The following is a 22362-nucleotide window of genomic DNA, read 5'->3' on the forward strand; positions in this document are numbered from 1 at the left end:
GAACCACCTTTTTTGCTCCGAGGTCAGCTTAAAAATGGAAAAGACAGCCATGCAATGCTTTTCTAATGGTGCCCAGAAAATAAGTCCAGACCATGCATGCAGTGAGCACAGAAGTGTTATTTTATTTCTTCTCCCTAGTTCGCAAACAGAGGGAAGTTAATATTTACCAGCAGCAAACAATCAGGTCCTTTTTGGGGAATACATGTGGGAGACTGCTACTTGGCAGGTTGCCTCCAGAGGATTCTGAACTAGGGGCGGCAAACCAACCACTGCTATCATTTTCTACGTCACAGAAAAAGAAGCCATGTTTACCTCTGGATTATGCTATTGTTTTATAACTTCTGTATTACAATAATGAGATTAGTGCCATAGGAACCTATAAAATAGTCATTTGGGTTGTTTTTTTCCCTGAAGTGGGGGAGGCAATTAAAACATGTGCTGAGATTTAAGAGAGAAAGCAGAGTTTTGGAACACAAGTTGTTGCTAGAAAAGGGATGGGGCACGTGATTTTACTTATTTAATAGCAGTATACGGAACAGAATGACGGTCGTGATCTGCAGATTTCACCCTTACCCCCAGCCCATGTCCAGAACACAAAAGAGTCTGTCCAAATCTTTGGGTTGTGTTATATTTCCATTTGACTTGCAAAAGGTTGCATTAAAAACATGCATTTCTGTTATTGCTATAAAAGAGATTATTAAAATGTTCAAAAACAGATTAGAAGTAGCTTGTAAGCATTTACAGTCTAAAGTGAGCACTATTTAAGATACTTCGGGAAACATGAAGTCATCTGAAACACAAGTTGAACAGTGTTACGTTTTTTGCAGCAGAAATTTAGTGGATGAAACATCAGATTTAAATCTTAAATTCACAACTCCTATGTAAAAATTATGGCCATAATAGGGATATCCACTTGCCAACCTTCATAGAAGAAAAGAATAGGTTCTAACTGAACTATATGTTGTAGTTTCCACACTCTATTTTTATGAATCTTACCCTTTTTCTTCCATGGTAGAAATGGAGCCAATAAGGTTCTCCCACCATCCCATCAGAAGGTATGCAAAAAGCCATTATTATTTTTACTTATTGAGAACATTTTTTCTGTTGACGCAAGTTGACTGCTGGGTGGAAGACAGCTGCTTCCTATTCCTTCCAACTGCAACGATGGCAAGAAGAGGCCAATTTCCTTGAATCCTCCTTGACACTTGACATTTCTGATCTCACTTCCTAGTTAAAAGAACACACGGTGTAGAAAGTAGAGAAAGGGTATCTATATCTTTACTGCGTAAGAGGGCATTCATCTACAGGTGACATAAAAAGGAAAGGCAACCATGTCATTAAGGAGATTGGTGCAACTTAAGCTGAACCTTCTGAAAACAAGGTTTGAGTACTATCTTTGCAGACAGAAATTTAGTATTCCAGATAGAAAAGCACATGCCAGGTGTAGTTCCGAATGCAACTTTTCACTAGCTGCACATGCTTTTCTTCAGTACATTAGCATTCAACCGAAAGAAGTGATCACATCTTTTCCTAGTCTCCACACCCAGTCATGCTTTCATTCCCATCTGATGTTCAAAGGAACATGAGAAGAGTTGGGTTTCTAGCATCAAATAAGGACCTAGACTAATGTGCACTTGGAAAATCAGATGTGCCTTAGATACATATTAAGATCTACCTGAGCGATTTGGTCAATTTACTCTGAAATGCCACTAGTCAGAAATCACACATTATTTTCCACTATCAGGTGTGTTAACACTCATGTCTTGCTACAATCTTACTTTGAAAAATTCTCAGAAATTTAATTAAAAACAAACATGAATTGGGATCTTGGTTTGAGATTTTCTTTTTTTCTTTTCCCCAGTCTTCGCAGTAATATATGTCAAAGAGAAACAAAACCCCTCTATGTACCCACAGCACAGGAATGAAAAAAAAAGTGTTTTATTATTTATTTTTACACATAAAGGTCTTTATTAAAAAGTAAGGCTGGTAGTGGAATTTTATTTTGATGCATAAACTTGATAGAGGTTGTACATTACAGAAATTGTATACCATGGTGGATAAACAAGCCAGTCACAGGTATGGGTTATTCTTTTTAAAAATTAGAATCAATAATTAGCATAAACATTCTTTCCCCTAATTACATCGTAAAGTGCCTCGTGTAGTCATATTCTATTGTCGGAATGACTGCTTGTACAAATTTCAAAAAAATTAGAAGGTACCTGAATATTTAATTAAGGAAAATCAACCCAGTAGTTCCACAAGGAGAAGCAAGTTTTTAACCTCAAAGCAGACAAGTAAAAACCACAAGTTTTAACAATTCAACCTTCCTCTATAGTCAAGCACCAATGTAACTCTTTGGAAAGAGATAGATAAGGCTACCAGTCTAGTCTAGTGGAACAGTTTTAATGGCCAGAGAGTGTCTCCCACTTGCATAAAGACGACTCAAAATTTAGTTTTTATTATAGTTATTGCTGCCTATGCAAACTAGAAATAAAACGATAAATTGCAAGAACTCAGGCCAAAATAAGATGGATTTCAAATAAATCTTCACAAGGTTTTATTGATGCGATGCGGAGTTTAAATGGGAATCAATCCGAATGTTGAAGGCAAATAAAGGTAAATTCCAGTAAAAATCAGGACAAGGCCCTGTTTCGACTATTCTTCATCAGCAAAGATTCACAGGTCAAAGTATACCAAATGGAATTTACTGGAATTTACCTTTATTTGCCTTCAACATTGGGATTGATTCCCATTTAAACTCCGCATCACATCAATAAAACCTTGTGAAGATTTATTTGAAATCCATCTTATTTTGGCCTGAGTTCTTGCAATTTATCGTTTATTTCTGGACTTTCCCAAGAACTCCAATTTCTACTGTAATTCAATATGGCCTATGCAAACTAGGCCCATTGGGAACAACGGACTTAAGTAATCTGCTGGATCAGGTCAAGCATCCATCCAGTGGCCTAACAGGTGTCTATGGGAAGCCTGTATGCAGTATACAAGTACAGCGGTATTCTTCCCACTTGTGCTCACCAGTGACGAGTATTCAGAGACATACAGGCTCCAACCATTGTAGCCATTATAGCTAGTATTACGTAATTGATCAGTTTTATCATTCATACTCTCTAACTTAGATGGATATCACCAATAGCACTGCATTAAGGAAAATGACATTGGATGGTATCCAACAATGTAAACTTCTGGAGGTGCAACAGAACTCCTGCCTCTCCACACCCTATGCACTCTCCCCAAATATGGGTGAACCCCCAGAACAGATTCAGGGGGCACACAGAAGAGAAGGGAGGAGATAGAGGAGATGTTCCACTGCACAGCCATACGTCCTTGCACTAATAGAACTACTTCCCTGGATACCACTCATTTTTAGGCTTAGCCATGTGTGAACCATGGATTAATTATAAGTATCTTTTAGATTCACATCACATAGCGATAGTCACCCAAAGTGGGCCATTCTTATAAGGCAATCACTCTGAGTGCCTTAGCACGGCTAAGTGTAGCAGTGCCCCCTGAAACTTGAATGTGTGCTTGAGCAAGGACTGGGAGGGGAAAGTGGGAGAACACACTCTGAAAAAACAGACAAGCAATCAGTGCAGAGCCCTTTTTAAAACCAAAAACCTATTTTAGGCAGTTAGATAAAAGGATACATATGAACTCCGAGTTCTCCCCCACCTTCTGCCACAGTTTCAATGATTTTCTTCATCACTTCCGCATGTCTGAAAGCAAATTGTGAATATCTTGAAATATACATCTATTGCATTATTATATAATACAGTAAGTTATTTGATTACAGTTTGTATGCAAGGTAGTTCATGGCAGCAGAAGCAAGCAATGAGAATTTAAAAATAAAGTTTAAATAGCTACTTCAAGGCATGTCTGCACTAGTATTCACTCTACTCCTATTTTATCATTGTTATTAGTAGAACTGGCAGAGATAATGTGGCAGCATGGGAGAACTGCCAACAAGGCTGGTATTAAAACTTCCTCTCAATCCAATGCAGACTGAACAGGACCAGGGAGCTTATCAGGGACTGAATGGCTACAGCTAATGGGTAGGCCTTCTAACGTAAACGCACATAGGCATCCAAAGCAGAAATCACTACTTGGAGGTAGTATAGTATTTAACGGTTGCTTAAAACATTACTCAAACCAGAATTTCTTCCACCATCTATCTCAATCACCCTATTCAAGGACTTCATTTCCAACAGAATCACAACAAGGAAGGAAACAGCAGTGCTGCATCAACTAGGGTTGCAGCCTTTGCGATGAACCTTATTAAGCACTCAGAACAGTCCCAAGTGGTGAGTATTTTACAACCAATTCCCAGTAACTCTTTCCCATAACATACCCTCACGCAACTGCTGAAGCTGGAAAAGTAAAAGGGAGACAGTGATGAGAGCAGGACAAGCAGCCCAACACCATCAGAGCCAATAACTATTGGAAGTCTATTCCAATACAACATGCTGAAAACTTGGGAGGATGCTGATGCTGAACACAACTTTGCATGTTAATTAACTAATGAAATACTTTAAGAAAGCTAAACAGCATGGATGGAAAACTGCTGTTTTTAAACAATTCAGAAAATGAAAAAAAAAGGATTCCGCCAACAGCACAAGAACTCAAGGGACACCAGATTTTACTTCAAGTTGCAGAAGTGAAAACTGTGCCAGTTTATTAACCCTCTTAGTGTGTTCATCATGAATCCTACTAAGGAAATGATTGCCACATTTTTGAGAACAGATGTTGTGCAGCAGAATGAGCAAAACAAAACTCAGCATAACACAATATTGGGAAACTCTGAGCAAATATTGGTTTCATATTATTCTTGCATTCATGCTGTTATTCCCAGAGATTTCCATTCAGCGTTGTTCAGTCTCTTTTGCCAGAGATGCTAAACTGGCCTTTTGACTACAAAGTCAAAGGGACTTTGCCAGAGAAAGGGCGAAAGGTGTTCACCTGTTCCGGCAGAACACAGAACCGGACTTTTAAAATGAGTTTTAAAAGTTAGCATGCTCCTGTTATTAAAATGAAGGAGAATCCCAGAATCTTCCCACCTTTTTAAACTGCAAAAACAGTATGATGGAAGTAAACAGCCTAAGCAGAACATTTAATTTCAATGCTTTAAGCAGGTAACACTGTATTTCAAGAGTTCAACAAGATTAGGGCTTTAGAGTGAAGACAAATGCATGTTCTGTCTATACAGCAAAGTGTGGAGTTTTGTGTAAACAGACAGCCTGAAAAGTTTTTTTAAAAAATAAAACAAAGAACCCCAAGTAGCAGAGCCCGAGACTGCAGCTTGAAGCATGACAACTGTTCCCATTTCCAGGACAATTGCCTGACACCTTCTGGAGAGTTTGAAAAGTGGAAACAAACCAGAGAATTTACTTTTACTTGGCAAGACCCCAGCAGTCTGACTTCACAGTGGCCATCAAAGTCCAATGGGCAAAATCCAACAGCATCCACCCACTAGTAGGACACCACCGGCAGAACAGATTTCCTGTCTCCATACAGCTCCCTAAAACACCCAAGGTTGGGGGAGCCTTTAAGTACACATGCAGGATGGGCTAGAGAGTTCCAGGGGAGGGGGAAAGGGAAAAAGAGGACTTCCCATTGCATGAGTGGGAGTCTGCTCAAATGACACTGTGCACTACTGGTACGTAACAGACCCAATAAATTAGAATGAGAGCAGTTTCAACTGAGTGCTGGGGGAAAGGGTTTCAGAGTTTAAGACCAATAAAGAATACAGTGGAACCTCGAGTTGCGGACGTAACCCGTCCCAGAGGCACATCAGCAACTTGGAAGCGTTCGCATCCAGAAGTGCCGCGTCTGCGCACGTGCACAGCGCGATTTAGCGCTTCTGTGCATGCGTGAGCGGCGAAACCCGGAAGTAACCGTTCCGGTACTTCTGGGTTGCCATAGGACGCAACTTGAAAAAACGTAACGTGAAGTGGACGCAACATGAGGTATGACTGTACAATAAAGAATACAAAGATGCTAAAAAGTGGCCAGAATACAAAACCCATTTCATCCACCAAAACTTTTTTCATGAATATTTTCATATGCTGTTAGTAAATTCACATGCTGTTAGAATGCAGACTGAAGTATACCTGCACGGATGAACTGAACACATTGGAGGTGGAGGAAGATGGGGATGGTTTTCAATTGTCACAGTCTTTTTGACATGGTCTTGACTAATATCTTCATACATATAGTCTACAGTTAATGGCTGTCGTTGCTAGAGAGAGAGGAGAGATAGAGAAGTAAAGACAAATTGCATAGATTCCTTCTCTGTAATTAAACAAAGAATTTCAGCCAAGCAAATAAGTGTTTTATTCTGGATTGCTTTATTTGATGTTTTAGTGTGTTGTTTTAGTGTGCTCTGGTTATCTCCTGTTTCGACTACTCTGCGTGGGGCTACCTTTGAAGGTGACTCAGAAACTGTAACTAATTCAGAACGCAGCTGCCAGACTGGTGACTCGGAGTGGCCGCTAGGACCATGTAACACTGGTCTTAAAGGATCAATATTGGCTCCCCGTACATTTCCGAGCACAATTTAAAGCCCTAAACCACCTTGGCCCTGTATACCCGAAGGAGCATCTCCACCCCCATTGTTCAGCCTGACAGTGAGGTCCAGCTCCAAGGGCCTTCTGGCACTTCCCTCACAGCAAGAAGTTACACTGAACCAGGCAGAGGGTCTTCTCAGTAGTGGTGCCTGCCCTGTGGAACGCCCTCACATCAGATGCCAAGGAGATAAATAATTATACAACTTGTAGAAGACACCTGAAGGCAACCTTGTATAGGGAAGTTTTAATGTTTGGTGTTTTATTGTTTTTAAATCTGTTGGAAACCATCTAGAGTGGCAGGGGCAATCAAGTCAGATAGGCAGGGTACAAATAATAAAATTATTATCATCATCATTAACTAATTTGATTCCCCCCCCATAAAAAGTAAAGCAGTATAAAAATGAAATTAATAACAAAAATATTAACATAAAAGCAGAACTTGCTTTGCAAACCTTACAGTAAGCCTGCAACTTAGGTGGGGGTTACATTCTGCAGATTGTGCCTACAGCCAAAATCACATATAATTGCATATAATTGAATATAATTGCAGAGGGCTGTGTCTTTGACACAGTATGTCTGAGGCCCCATACCATATTACCAATTTACTGCTCTAATGAGCTCTGAATAGATTCAAATAAGGAAAAAAGAATGTTGTACCTCATCATAACCAAATAACCAGAGCCTTGGTGTTTGGTAGTATTTGTCATATGTGATGTAAAGGTCATACGTCCTAGTCTGTAGGATTTCTTCTTCTCCAACATCAGCTTTTGCCTTGGCAGCTTCCACTATTTTTCTTGTATCCAATGTTGCCTGCTCGAGATTTTAAGAAATAAATTGATAGCTTTAAAATGTTGCCCACTCCCCACCAAATTCAATGACTACAGGCATTAGGTGGTGGTATAAACTCTTTTCATTGGTGGTTAGTTTTTAATGAAAATATACATATGAAGTCCACGTGCAGTTTTAAAAATAATATGCTACTGGACATACATTGAAGTCAGAAGAGACATTGCTGCTGCCCAATGAACACAGTGCACTTACATCATCTGTCTCCAACAGCCCACTCTCTTCATAATCTGAAAGGATATAAAATTATCATGTTACTATTTACTGCTTTTGTTAAATATTTATGCGTGCTCAGGGTGTTCAAGGAAGATGCAAATTAAGAATGAAGTTATCAAGTTTAAAAAATATATATACTTTGCAGTGTATGCTGTAACAAAGAATGCATTCTTCAATATAAGTCTTAAATTTTATTGAGGTGCACATGCTATGTTGTTAACCAGTTGTCACCCCACCCACGGGATAAGCTGCTGTGTTGTCACAGAACGCTCACAAACATTCTGTGTGTTAGGGTGGTAGGAAAAAGGAGGCATGCTGAGGGCTGGGTAGAGTGCCCAAGAGGCAAGCAAAATCAGGATGGAAGAAAAGGAGCAGTGTAGGTTAAGATAGAGGAACCCAAGCAAACTATAGAGTTGAGAAAAGGGAAAGAAGGGAAAGTGTGGTTGAAAAACCACGCATGGTTCAAGGAGCTTTATGGTATAGCTCCCCCTGTAAATATAAATATATTCTATAGTGGAATTTTACCTTTTTTTCTGTATGAAGATTATGAATTTGATTGTATTTCCTAGCAGTTCACCTACAATTACTTCTTGAATTAGTTCTTTTATTTAGGAGCATATACTTTCAAAAATTAAAAGGGGGCAATTGTGTCCTCTTGGCACCTTTTTCATGTTTGTTAATGACCACAGACAAGTGATTAGTAGAGATTAAGTGGAATCCAAATTTGTGTGAGCAGATTTAAGCTCGAGGCACTTCACCCTCATCTTCATGTGCCTCCAAAATCTGCTTCAGAGGGCACCCCAAATGGCATGTCATTTGTCTCTCTTAAGACTACAGTGTAATTGTTATTATTTTAATTTACCTTGGTATCATCCTTTCTACTAGGATGGCTTTCTTAGCCTCTTTTCACCTAATCTGTCCCTTGGAAGTATTGTGCCCTACTCATGAGAATGCTCCTGAGGTGTTAGGCCAGTTGTGTGATTATAGTTATTTAAGAATACGTCTTTTAAGTTTCTCTTATTGATTCGTTAGACTACTGGTAGAGAAATTTTAAAAATGAGAAGAAATTATCAGTGTTTCACACTTGCATCCCACCTTTCCTCAAGACACTCAGGATGGCTAGTAGAATCATGACTATTTGGATGGAACAAGACAAAAATAATCTTGGGCTAGTTTTGTATCAATCAATCAATATACTTTATTCGACCGATAGTCAGAAACTAGTTTTGTATCACTTACATTCCATCTTACATAACACAATGTAGAAACACAAATTTCTTCCATGTACTCTCAACTCCAGTGAGTGACTCCTTGAATATATTACTTTTAAATTTATTACTCCATGAAGGAAGTACTGTAACTCTTTCCTCCAAGGGGTTCCAAGAGGCATTTTAACTTCACCACAACCCTGTGATGAAGTAACAGAGTTACTGATCTGGGAGCTTCACAACTGTGCAGGTATTTGAATCTAATTTCCTACATTTGAGTCCAATACTCTAGTCCAGGGTTCGGCAACCTAAGGCCCATGGGCCACAAGCGGCCCACGAGGGTCGTTTAACCGGCCCACAAGCTGCCCCCGAACCGAGCCACCTGCTCAGTGAGTCCCTGCCCGCTGCGCTATACCAGCACAGCGCAGCGCGGGGATTTGCTTCTGCGGCGCCGGAAATCACGTCTGTGCAATGCCGGAAATTGCGGGTGCGCAGGTGCCAAAAATCACAGGTGCATGTGCTCACGTGCAATCTGGCCCAGAGGGCTCTCCGCTGGAGTGAACCGGCCCAGGCGAGGTAAACCTTGCCGACCCCTGCTCTAGTAGTCTCTACACCTCACTGGAAGTGATGAGTAACTCCCAATCAAACCTCTTGCATCAGAATTAAATCTATATAGATGGATCCCATTAAAAATTCATCTAACCTTCTTCTCATCTAAGACCTCCATTAAGAAAGTTTCCCCAGTACTTTCTCCTTTCTCAACTGGGTCCCAATGTTTACAAAATTCTTCCTAGCTTATCATCTTTGGAGGCGCAGTTTGAATTCATTGCTTCGTGTCCACAAGAGCAGCGACCAATCCCCGTTGACATCAAGGGACTGTTTCATGAATTTAAATAACTGCCGTGAAGTTTGCAACGCTACGCAGGAAGGAATCTTTTGCAGAAAAAATTCCATGTACAAAATGGACTCAAAAGTGCAATGATGACAACATTACTGTTTTGCTTCTGCTACATACCTAACAACAACATGATCTAGTGAAGCATTCCTTCAAGTGACTGGCCATTACCTTCCATATCTGCTGCCTCTCCCTCATCATCATCTTCATCGTCACAAGACCCTGGGCGCTCTGGTAACTTTGTATTGTCCTTTGAAGACAAGAAAAAGCAATGCACCATTTCAGTGTTCCTGACTAGAGCTTTCATGCATCAAATTTAAGAGTTCACTCAGCAATTCCATGAATGGGCAGACTGAATCACTCTACCAACTTGCAAACCGGCCACTCACTGTGGTACCAAAACACAAGGACCAAAAAAGGAACCAATAAATGTGTCAATGAAGCTTGTTTCTTGATCATCATGAAGGCAGCGGCGGAACAAGCCGATCGGGTGCCTGGGGTGGCGCGCATGCCCTGCGCCCAGGGGACAGGACGCTCCGTGGGGCCTTCAAGGAGTCTGTCTGTCTCCTCCCATTCAGCTGCCCTACAGCTGAGGGGGAGGCGGCCGGCAGACCGTTTGGGGCAACCCGGCATTTTGTCACTCCCCTCAGTGGTGACACCTGGGGCTGCCCACTCCCACTGCACCCTCTTCCTCCGCCCCTGCATGAAGGTATATGAAAACATTGTATGGCAGTAAAGCCCTGCTCTAAATGAAATCCAATGCAACGAGTTATGGCTACAGTAGCACCTTAAAGACCAACTAAGTTTATATTTTGGTATGAGCTTTCGTGTGCATGCACACTTCTTCAGATACACTTCTTCAGATGTGTATCTGAAGAAGTGTGCATGCACACGAAAGCTCATACCAAAATATAAACTTAGTTGGTCTTTAAGGTGCTACTGAAGGAATTTTTTTATTTTGCTTCGACTCAGACCAACACGGCTACCTACCTGTAACTAGAGTTATGGCTAGTTTTTCAATTAAAATTCAAATTGTACAGCCCTCTCAAAGCATGCGGTGTCTTTTTAAAAGTGGTGGCCTCACATTCCTATGCTGCATCAGAGACTGCACACCCTGGCTGGGATAAAACTGAAGATAGCAACCACAATGCATGCAAACTATATCCCTCTTAAATATATTTTCCCCTTTGGGAAAATTAGAAATGTTTTGCTTAAGAATGAAGCATTTTTGCCAAGCATAAGCACAACTCAGTTCAGCCATTTGTAGGTAAGATGGAACAAGGGTAAACCTACCCATCCCCTCACCTGAGCAGTCTACGTCAAGGATGGGAAACTTGTGGATTCTCTTCCCACCAGCCCTAGCCAACACAGCCCATGGTCAGGGATAAGGGCAGTTGCAGGCCAGCAACTTGTGTCCATATGCCTCCTCCATGACATATCCAGAGAGTGACAACGTGAGAACAGGCCTTTTTTGTGGTGGCTCCCCGTTTGTGAAATGCCTTCCCCAGGGAGGCTTGCTTGGCGTTTTCATTGCATATCTTTTGGTGCCAGGTGAAAACATTCCTCTCCTCTTCTCCCAGGCCAATCTATGGCCTTTTAAATTGAAGGAGGGAGGGTTGGTCGCTTTTGTTTGTTACTATGCTATGTATGTTTGTGCCCTTATATTGTAAACCACCCTGTGATTCTCGGACGAAGGGTGGTATAGAAATTTAATGAATAAAAGCACTTGGACAGCCACAGGAGTCCCATCCCTGCTCTAGGTAACCAGCAGTTGGGGGGCTGCAATCTAGCCACAAATTAGCTGCTCTCCTATCTAAACCAGCCGCCAAAACAAAAGGACAAAAATGTGCTTTAAATCTCTGCACTGCTCAGGCTGGCTACCTTCAAATTAGCCAACCTAAATAACATGGCTCTGTTACCTATGGGCTTCAAAAACTTTCCTGAAATTGTTTTCACAAATATGCTTGCATTTAATCTACAGAAGAGTGCCTCCCTCAATCCACAAGTATGCAGTGGATTTACTGCTGTGGTTCATATTAGGCATCTAACCTACTGTTCCAATCCATTGGAGACATAAATGGGGAAATATTTTTTCTTCAGGGAGAGCAGTTACTCCAGCAAGCATACCAAGTTGATAGGTTTACTCTGTGCTATTTTTCTAGAAAAAGAGGTGCCGGAACTCACCGTGAACACCTCCCTTGTTCTCTTAAAATGGCAAGGGTGCCCATTGAGAGGTGCCAGAAGTGGGTTCCAGCAAGTTCTGGCTGAAAAAAGCCCTGGGTTCACTTTGTATTACCCATCAGCATATTAATCACAGATTCACAAGTTAATACCTTGCTCTCCAGTGTGATCTCCTTAATGGATTCTGTCACTCCTGTAATGCCTGTAGAGAGCACAGATATAGTCAGAACTAGGGAGAAACCTGCTAATATTTTGATTCTACAAACAGCTGCTCCCCACCCCAAACCCTGGGTGATGGCAACTGTGACTCACAATTTTCAACGGCTGCTTTTTCAAATGGTTAAGGATTCAGATTCAGTGAGGTAACCTAAAATCTGAAGATGGTCTCCAGGTTTGGACACATGTGTTGTGGAGCATTATTCAGAGTACACGAGAATAGAGGCCCCAAGCTGGGCATTTGTAAATTTAATGTACAAGAGAAATATACAATACCTGCATTGTGATATGTGTCCACCCATCCTCCATCCCCATCATCTTCTTCTATAATGGCTTCCAGTTCATCCGAATACTCCATTTGTTTACATCGCTTATAGCATGGCACTACAAAAAACAGCAAACACTGTTCATTCACAAAATCAGCTGGAGATAAATTATCCCAGTGTTTTCAGAACTGGAGGTTGATGTATATACTTCACAAATATCAGCACACATTTTTTGGAGCATGGGTTTAGTCTTAAGCAAAGCTTACCGCTCTGGGGCATCCAAATGTGTCCAGGTACAAAAAGGACACTAACGTAGCTAGGAGCTAAAGCGGACTGAAAGCATTTAGCAAGCGGTGCAGATGTCACTTGAAACTTATATGCACTAAGGCCAAGTGCCTTCCTGAATTTTATTGAAGCATTTGATTCAGCATCACATAGAGGAACTGCTGCTTAAAAGCAAAAGACCTAAGGATCAGCATATATATGTATTGTAAGGTGGGTAAAGCCCTTTTATACTATTTCCTAGGTATGGCATAATCATAAAGAACTGGCACAGTATTTGAATGTTCTCTCAGTTTTGCATAAAGTACATGTTTATCAGCTTCATTCAGTTTTGTTGTTTTCGATCAAGACAGAAGCAGATATTGAAAGAATTGTTCAGGCCTCTAGTCTAACCTGCTGCTGTGGGATAAGAACACCTGTCTGCCCTACACCCCTCACCAACTGAGTCACCCAAGCCAACCTACCCCATAGTGGTGCCCTCCTGATGGTCAGGGATGATGGAGCTGTAGTCCAACACATCTGGACTACATTATGCATTGCATAAAGATGTTTACAGAACAGCACCAAATTACTCATACAAGTAATCCATACCACAAGCACAGTTTGCTTACCCATGTTAAGGATCTCAAAAGTTCACATTGTGACTCTCAAGATATAAAACTGTGCACACCTATCAAAGTTGGTTCAACAACAAGTATGAAAGTAAAGATACATCTGCAGGGCTGTGGCTGGTGCATATTCAGTCACAATACACAATCACAGCACTGGTGCCAAACTTACCATTTTTAGTGACCAAGAACTGTTTGTCTGTTGGGAGATATGCCTTGACCTTTAATTCTTCTCCTGTAGCCCTTAAAAATATGAAGTAAGGCTGTGATAAGCTGCGGACAATCAGAGACCAATTCTGGCTCTTATGCAACAGAATCATATTTCTGCTAAAGCAGAAACAAAAACACTCTGACCAGTTTCAAAGATTATTTGCCCTGGGGCACAGAAAGGGGGGAGGGGGGAGAAAAGAGAAAACTACCCAAGTAGTTTTTTCCCCTTTGGAAGACAGACCTAGTTGTCTAGTGCAGGGGTCAGCAACCTTTTTGAGCCGTGGGCTGGTCCACCGTCCCTCAGATCATGTGGTGGGCCTGGACTATTTTTTTTCCGGGGGGTGGGGGGATGAACGAATTCCTATGCCCCACAAATAACCCAGAGATGCATTTTAAATAAAAGGACACATTCTACTCATGTAAAAACATGCTGATTCCCGAACCGTCTGTGGGCTGGATTGAGAAGGTGATTGGGCTGCATCCAGCCCACGGGCCTGAGGTTGCCTACCCCTGGTCTAGTGCATGGAATCCCAGTCTGCATTTCCACTTCTGTTAAATGATAAGAGCATTCTCAGAATTGCATTTCTTCTGCTTCCCCTTTTACAACATGCAATGCATCAAGCTTCTTGTATCTGTTGCAAGAAGGAGACAAGGGGCTTCTTTGAGCTCAAACCAAAGGAACTGCTCAAAGCCTGTAACAAGTTGTAGACAGATAGGCATTTTTCAATCCTACCATTGTTCTAATCCTAAAAAACACCTTTAGACTGCAGCTAATCCAAAATGTTTCACTAACTATACATACAAAACCCTCTTTTGGTATCCTGTCTTTGTATTCTGATAAATCTTGAAAGCTAAATTGAAAATGAAGTCAGTACAAGCTCACAAAAAATACAACACATGTCTTGAGCAATTTCAAGTGTCCATGTTTTATGTTCAGAAGTCAAAGGTCTTCAGAGCAGATACACTCAAGTAATGGTTTACAACTGAGAAATACAGCCACATATGCTCAAGTACATTCTGCAATACCTTCTCAAAAAAAGTGGGTGGGGTGGGGGGAAGAATTATACAAATTACGGTAGGCGTCTTTGTATAGTTTCTCTCTCACACGCAGTGGGAAATACGTGCACATTCACAATCCCCAGACAGTGAATGTGCTACCCATCCCTATGTATTCTTTTGAGGTGGTTTCTGTAGAACCTTACTTACCATTGCCAAGTAGGACAGTGGTGAACTAAATGGTCTCCTGCTGCCACAAACTGCCAAACACAAAACAGAAGAAGCCTGAAAAATATCTGATATATATAGTTTAAACAACCTCAGTAGCCTTAACATCATTACTTATATATGTACAGAATAAGTGTGAGATCAAATCCTACTCATACCAACTCAATAATTTGTCTTTCCCAATTCATAGACAATTGCTCCTTGAACAATTTCAAGGATGCATATACAGGAAAATATTTTGTCTGAATGGGACAATCACGCAATTAACTTGCAAACTGGAATGGGATTCCTGGATAGATTGTTAATGGGATGATCTACAAGCCAAGTGCAACAGCTGGCATATATATATATATCTATATATACAAACACACTAAATATTTTAAAGGTATATAGCCACAATACATGCTCCAAAAATATAGTGATGAAAGCCAAAAAAGAACCATGCACTTAATAATCACCATCACAAATAGTCACATCTAAGCAAGGTTCTTTCTTCTCTTTCTAGAGACAGAATGACAGCAAAACCATCTTTAATATATTAAATATTTATTGCAGTATCAACCCCTTGGGACAGTGAGCAACAGCCACTTATATCTGTACTACTAGGAAAATCTCCTCTGTTCTGACAGTCCACTAGAAGTAGAAATGCTTAGCTAACCACATTAGTTAACTGATCCATCTCTAAACAAGTCTTCAGGTTGTATCTCAAGTAGTGCAGGACTTTCCCTTCCCTTCCACCCCTACATGCTCCCCAAATCTGCTTTGGGGGATCCTTCAACACTTTGGAGCAGATTTTGAGGGTGTATGGATGGCAGTGGAGGAGTGGGAAGTCCCATTGCACAAGCAGAAGTCTGATGTGCTAACAGAACAGCAGCACTCAATATAACCCTATATCTTTACATCTTGCTGAAATAACAAGACAAAGAGGGGAGAATTCTGTTACTGTTGGATGTGTTTTCCGCTATGTACACTGTGTTAAGTTCAAAGCAGCAAAGATCCAGTCAAATAATCAGGCAAGCAGAGGGAGATAAATTATTATTTTGATGCAAGTTTGCTGGTTAGGCCAGCATGGAACGTAAGTATTCAGTGGCTTCATATAATAACCTGAAGACAGATTCATATAATAACTTGAAGACAGAACTCATAAACACTGCCATCAAAGATTAAATTCTTATCAGTGAATCCCTCTGCAGAAAAAATCTGCCACTCCATCGACATTTAGGAATTAAGGTCAAATAATCTAGCCTTAATTGCTGGCATTCAATTTTTAGATGTTATTTTTTTTGCTTAACAAGTTGCTATTTTGGGTGGCAGAAAAAGGTTTGCAAGATCTCCCATAAGCATCAGGTACTGGTGTTCCTTTGATAAGAATTGTAATAGAAACAAATGTTACTGTGTATCAAAACTGGACTAATCAGTTTTCTTTTTTAAAGGGGGAAAGAAAACAGGGAAGGCCTCTTAAGTTCAGTGCAAACTTCTGTATTCCTGCTATTTGTAACATCATTAGAAATGTTCTAGATCACAGTCATGAGCAAATACTTTCTTCTGCATTTGCAACTGACCATGCAACAGTAAAAAACATGAGTTCCGCCTCACCCATTTTGTGGTATGTAAGATAGGGGCCTTAAGAAGAGGTGGCAAGAATACACAGAGGAATTATACCAGAAAGATATGGAGGTCTCGTACACCCCAGGTAGTGTGGTTGCTGAACTTGAGCCAGACATCTTGGAGAATGAAGTCAAATGGGCCTTAGAAAGCACTGCTAATAACAAGGCCAGTGGAAGTGATGATATTCCAGCTGAACTATTTAAAATTTTAAAAGATGCTGCTGTTAAGGTGCTACACCCATTATGCCAGCAAGTTTGGAAAACTCAGCAATGGCCAGAGGATTGGAGAAGATCAGTCTACATCCCAATTCCAAAGAAGGGCAGTGCCAAAGAATGCTCCAACTACCGCACAATTGCACTCATTTCACACGCTAGCAAGGTTATGCTTAAAATTCTACAAGCAGGCTTAGGCAGCATGTGGACCGAGAACTCCCAGAAGTGCAAGCTGGATTTCGAAGGGGCAGAGGAACCAGAGACCAAATAGCAAACATGCGCTGGATTATGGAGAAAGCTAGAGAGTTCCAGAAAAACGTCTACTTCTGCTTCATTGACTATGCAAAAGCCTTTGACTATGTCGACCACAGCAAACTATGGCAAGTTCTTAAAGAAATGGGAGTGCCTGATCACCTCATCTGTCTCCTGAGAAATCTCTATGTGGGACAAGAAGCTACAGTTAGAACTGGATATGGAACAACTGATTGGTTCAAAATTGGGAAAGGAGTACGACAAGGTTGTATATTGTCTCCCTGCTTATTTAACTTATATGCAGAATTCATCATGCGAAAGGCTGGACTAGATGAATCCCAAACCGGAATTAAGATTGCCGGAAGAAATATCAACAACCTCAGATATGCAGATGACACAACCTTGATGGCAGAAAGTGAGGAGGGATTAAAGAACCTTTTAATGAGGGTGAAAGAGGAGAGCGCAAAATATGGTCTGAAGCTCAACATAAAAAAAACCCAAGATCATGGCCACTGGTCCCATCACCTCCTGGCAAATAGAAGGGGAAGAAATGGAGGCAGTGAGAGATTTTACCTTCTTGGGCTCCTTGATCACTGCAGATGGTGACAGCAGTCACGAAATTAAAAGAAGCCTGCTTCTTGGGAGAAAAGCAATGACAAACCTAGACAGCATCTTAAAAAGCAGAGACATCACCTTGCCTACAAAGGTCCGTATAGTTAAAGCTATGGTTTTCCCAGTAGTGATGTATGGAAGTGAGAGCTGGACCATAAAGAAGGCTGATCGCCGAAGAATTGATGCTTTTGAATTATGGTGCTGGAGGAGACTCTTGAGAGTCCCATGGACTGCAAGAAGATCAAACCTATCCATTCTGAAGGAAATCAGCCCTGAGTGCTCACTGGAAGTGCAGATCGTGAAGCTGAGGCTCCAATACTTTGGCCACCTCATGAGAAGAGAAGACTCCCTGGAAAAGACCCTGATGTTGGGAAAGATTGAGGGCACTAGGAGAAGGGGACGACAGAGGACAAGATGGTTGGACAGTGTTCTCGAAGCTACGGACATGAATTTGACCAAACTGCGGGAGGCAGTGCAAGACAGGAGTGCCTGGCGTGCTATGGTCCATGGGGTCACGAAGAGTCGGACACGACTAAACAACTAAACAACAACAAGGTAGGGGCCAAACAGAGATGTGCACCTTGAGCATGCCTAATTTATTTCTATAAAAATTCTAAACCCCACCTCTTGTGTCTTCTCCTTCTTTCACATGCTCCACAAATCTTACACACTTACTTTGCAAGCACCTTTCAAATAAGTAGTGTCCCAAAGTAAAAGACTAGACCTAGATCACACAATCTGAAGTCTGTTTGATAGTTCACTTCTGGGCCCAATTTAAGATGCTGATATTGAGCTTTAAAGCCGTAAATTGTTTGGTTCTTGAATTCAATCCGTTCCAGGAATCCGTTCAACTCCCAAAACAGTTTGAAAACCAAGGCGCGGCTTCCGATTGGCTGCAGGAGCTTCCTGCACTCAATCAGAAGCCGCGTCGGACATTCGGCTTCCAAAAAACGTTCGCAAACTGGAACACTCTCTTCCGGGTTTGCAGCATTCTGGAGCCGATTTGTTCGGAAACCAAGCCGTTCAACTACCAAGGTACCACTGTACTTGGAAGTACTGTTTGCCATAAGATCAGATACAAGTACATACTTGCAGGGCCCCCATTAAATATATATTAGATTGGTGAGTACAATAGACAGAGCCTTTTCAGGTCCCACATCTTAGAACTCCCTCCTTAGAAGTTACATTTTGCTCCTCACCCATTTGCTTTTAGACGACTCTGATAGACCTTTTAATTTCAATCTGTCTTTAAGTAAAATGGTGTGGACTGGATTTTCCATGGTAAAGCTGTTTTGTGATAGTAATAGTTTGGGATCTCTTTATGCTGCTGGTTTTAGTTCAATATTTTTACCTGTAGCATGCCTCAAAGCAGCTTACAAATACCGTCCATTTTAGAATAGCCAGAAAAGGGACCTGTTTTGCAGCCCAATCCAATGCATTTTTACAGAGGAAAATCCAGCGTGCACATGCAATTTCAGTCGTAGTGGGTGCAGAGATCTGGTTGGTGTGTTCACAATTGTGAATGCCTTTTCCAAGAAAATATGGACTAAATGCGAGCATCATGTCACAATTGTAGTTTGCATTAAGAGGAACTAGAAAACTCTGCAACAGGAACTTCTTGTTTTACTACTTTCAAAAAGTTACTTTGAAAAACAAGCCGACAAGTGTATACATACCTCTTCAGGAGTGATAACTCCAGTTTCTTTAAACTTTGATTCCTATAGTCAAAATAGAGAAGAAAAATAAAGATGACTTTTTAGATTTGAAAGTTATGGTCTCTGGATAAAGACAAACTATACTGCCAGGAAAGTCAATATTACTAAGCTTCTAATCTACCTCATAAAATGACGATAGTGTTAGATATCCTTGTGTATACTACCCTGAGATCCTTGAAGGCAGCACATAATGGGCAGTATTCAACTAAACACTAACTTTTAGCTATGCAATGTAATTTTCCCATCCTCCGCTCTCCTCTCCCCATGTGCCCTCCATGCACCCCCTAAATCTGTCCTAGAGTTCCCCCAGCCTCTGGAGCAGATTTAGGGGACTCATTGGGAGTGAGGAGGGGGAGGTACATTGCACAGCTAAAAGTCACTGCACTAGGATAAGTGTTTAATAGAATACTGCCCGAAATTAACAAAACAAACACTGACAAGTTTTGCGGTCTCATTGGGAAAAATGCCCAGAATTGGGGTGGGGAGGGGGGAAATAAAAAATTGCTGTAGAAAGAGAAATTCACTAAAATCTTTGCTCTGCTATAGAACTACAAACTTTGACCAGGGTCGTTTCTTATACCTCTTGCTTTCCATTCAAATTTTAAATCCCTCAATCATCTGCAGCAAGCATAAAATTTGGCCCATATTTAAGAATACAATCAGGAAACACACAAATACAAAATTTTGTGATTTTTCTATCTTCATTTTTAGGACATCCTAAAGTGGACATCCAAGTGGAAATTCAGATGAAGCCAGAGAAGCTTTAGGTAAAGGTACCCCTGACCATTAGGTCCAGTTGTGACCGACTCTGGGGTTGCGGTGCTCATCTCGCGTTATTGGGTGAGGGAGCCGGTGTACAGCTTCCAGGTCATGTGGCCAGCATAACAAAGCTGCTTCTGGCGAACCAGAGTAGTGCACAGAAACGCCGTTTACCTTCCCACCTATTTATCTACTTGCACTTTGACGTGCTTTCGAACTGCTAGGTTGGCAGGAGCTGGGACCGAGCAACGGGAGCTCACCCCGTCACAGGGATTTGAACCGCCGACCTTCTGATCAGCAAGCCCTAGGCTCTGTGGTTTAACACACAGCGCCACCTGCGTCCCTTTAGAAGCTTTAGATGAGCAAAAAAAGGCGGATTCTGTAATACGTAGCTCAAGGGTGCCAGAGTTATTTCCATTTCTGCTCATGAAGACAAATTTTGAGTTAGGATCCTTAAACTTCTGTTCCTAAAAGTGCTCTAGCATATTTCTCATATACATAGATTTTAAGTCTTAAAACACACAGTTTATATTCCCACCCCAGCTGTGACATCACAAAACTGCCCCCCAACATGGGTACATATGTTACCAAAAAAAGTTCCCATTGGTGTCAAGAGTTCAGGGAAGTTTTTAATATGTGACATTTTAATGTACTGTATTTTTTAAAAAAATTGGAAGCCACCCAGAGTGGCTGGGGAGACCCAGCCAGATGGGCGGGGTAAAAATAAATTATTATTAATTATTATTATTATTTACTGCTCCTTTTTGCCACTGAGGAAGGGTGTCCATTTTGGGAGCAGAGTCACAGCAAAGAAGGAAAGGGATAAATTCAATTCTCCATCTGCTATGCTTCCAATAACAGTAGTGTGAGCACCAGTGATTAAGTAAAGAATAAACAGAAGCATAGCTGCTTGTGATGCATTCAGTGTAACATGCAGCTTGACCTTTACATATGTTCAACTTTTAATTTGCTTGGTTCCACATTATCACAAACTCCCATCTGTCATCTGTTTAAACAAGAACTGTAAGCAATGACAATCATTCGGAGAGCTGCTGGGAGTGAGTCCACATCAGCTTTTAAAAATGCCAACTATGGGCAGAGCCATTCACGAAAGTTACAATTTCTAGGCTCCATATACACACACCACCTGGATTTTTTCCATTCTTTCTCTGGCTCCTGAATAAATTATGCTTATTCTACTGTTCTCTCCAAGGACAGTGTCTCTTCTAAACGAGACAGAAGTATCCTTCCTTCTCATCAATGCAACACAGCAGCACCACTTATCAAAAGAAGCTGTCATATACAGTTCTGTAAGAGCAGGGGAACATCCATTCTGTATGGCTTTGGAGTGCATTTATTCCTCAGAAACCTGAAGCAGTAACTAAAGACCTTTGTACTATATTTAGAAAACATATTTAAGTTTGTGCTGCACCAGTTCTTTTGCAGGACACCTATTCACAGACCAGCGAAACACATCAAAGCACATAACCATAGCTGCCAAGTTATCCCTTTTTTAAAGGGATTTTCCCTTATGCTGAATAGGCTTCCTCGCGAGAAAAGGGAAAACTTGGCAGCTATGACATAACCCGTTACCCATTGCAAAATATCCCACCACCAGCACAGAAAATGTGCATTGTAAGCACATTGTTACCACATGACATACAGAACAAGGCCGCACCACCTTCAGAGAGCAGGACAAGCCACCTTTGACAGCTCCTGCAGGGGAAACATATAGCCTGCACGGTTTTATGGGTCACACGGGGCCATTCCTCCTAAGGGGGAATATAACAGAGGAGGGTGCCTGCTTCCACTGTAGCCATTTTCCAGGGAGAGCAAAAAACAGTGGCGAGGGGAAACAGAAAAGGGTGCCTTGGCACTCCCGATTTGTTGTCGCCGTTGTGGCATAAAGCTTTCATGGGCTCCTTCTTCTAGCCCACAACAACGTAAAATTGAAAATAAATAAATAAATAAAACGCGCAAGTCTTCAGGGTTCCACAAGGCTCTTGGTTGCTTTCCTTCCGCCGTCTCTATTTGAGGGCTACTTCTGTGTTTCTCACCGACAGAAGTGCTATTTTGGCGAGGGGGGTGGGGAGAGAGAAAGCGTCCCCCGCCATGGGAAGGAGCCTCGACAACGGGGACCCTCCCCGCCCTTCCATCTGGCTGTCGCCCCGCGCACTCCATTCCGGGGGCTCTGGGAGGGGCCTCACCTTCAGCACCGGAGTCAGGTACTCGGCCACCTCCAGCGCCTTCCCCTTCACCGTGTTAATGACGTTCTGCATCCTGCCTGGGCTGCGGGCGGGGGCGGGCGGGTGCAGGTGGGCGCCTGTCGCCGCCGCCGCCGACCACCGAACCGCAAAGCCAGCCCAACTGCTCGCCCCGCTTCCTGCCTCCCTTCCGTGCGATCGCCGCCACCAAGGACTCCGCCCCCTCCCCCCGGTGCCTCCAATGAGGGTCGGAGGAGGGAATCACGT

At 41.8% G+C, this 22362-nt stretch overlaps 1 protein-coding gene across 2 annotated transcripts; it reads right to left on the reverse strand.

The window, feature by feature from the left end:
- Nucleotides 1–1936: 1936 nt before the first annotated feature.
- Nucleotides 1937–22310, reverse strand: ATG3 (autophagy related 3). 2 transcript variants are annotated; one of them, XM_035115960.3, is made up of 12 exons: nt 22099–22310; nt 19094–19135; nt 14716–14765; nt 13472–13542; nt 12420–12527; nt 12080–12129; nt 9918–9996; nt 7623–7657; nt 7239–7391; nt 6126–6253; nt 3666–3734; nt 1937–2219 (listed from the first exon to the last, which is right to left on the reverse strand). In XM_035115960.3, the coding sequence occupies exons 1-12, from the start codon at nt 22168–22170 to the stop codon at nt 2138–2140; spliced, it is 939 nt and encodes a 312-aa protein (XP_034971851.3). In that variant the 5' UTR covers nt 22171–22310; the 3' UTR covers nt 1937–2137. The 2 variants fall into 2 exon arrangements, with proteins under 2 accessions (XP_034971851.3, XP_088524909.1); XM_088668783.1 differs by having other exon boundaries at nt 14716–14801.
- Nucleotides 22311–22362: the final 52 nt, after the last annotated feature.

This window comes from Zootoca vivipara, chromosome 4 (assembly GCF_965207765.1).
Source record: "Zootoca vivipara chromosome 4, rZooViv2.hap1.1, whole genome shotgun sequence".
NCBI classification, from domain to species: Eukaryota; Metazoa; Chordata; class Lepidosauria; order Squamata; family Lacertidae; genus Zootoca; species Zootoca vivipara.

What these genes read in the sequence shown, in the direction of transcription:
- ATG3 (XM_088668783.1), bottom strand. Translation starts at nt 22,170, where the DNA reads ATGCAGAACGTCATTAACACGGTGAAGGGGAAGGCGCTGGAGGTGGCC. An exon ending in AGATCACACTGGAGAGCAAG is followed by an intron (nt 9,997 to 12,079) that starts GTATTAACTTGT and finishes TTGTCTTCAAAG; the next exon opens with GACAATACAAAGTTACCAGA. An exon ending in GGTTATTTGGTTATGATGAG is followed by an intron (nt 6,254 to 7,238) that starts GTACAACATTCT and finishes CTCTCTCTCTAG; the next exon opens with CAACGACAGCCATTAACTGT.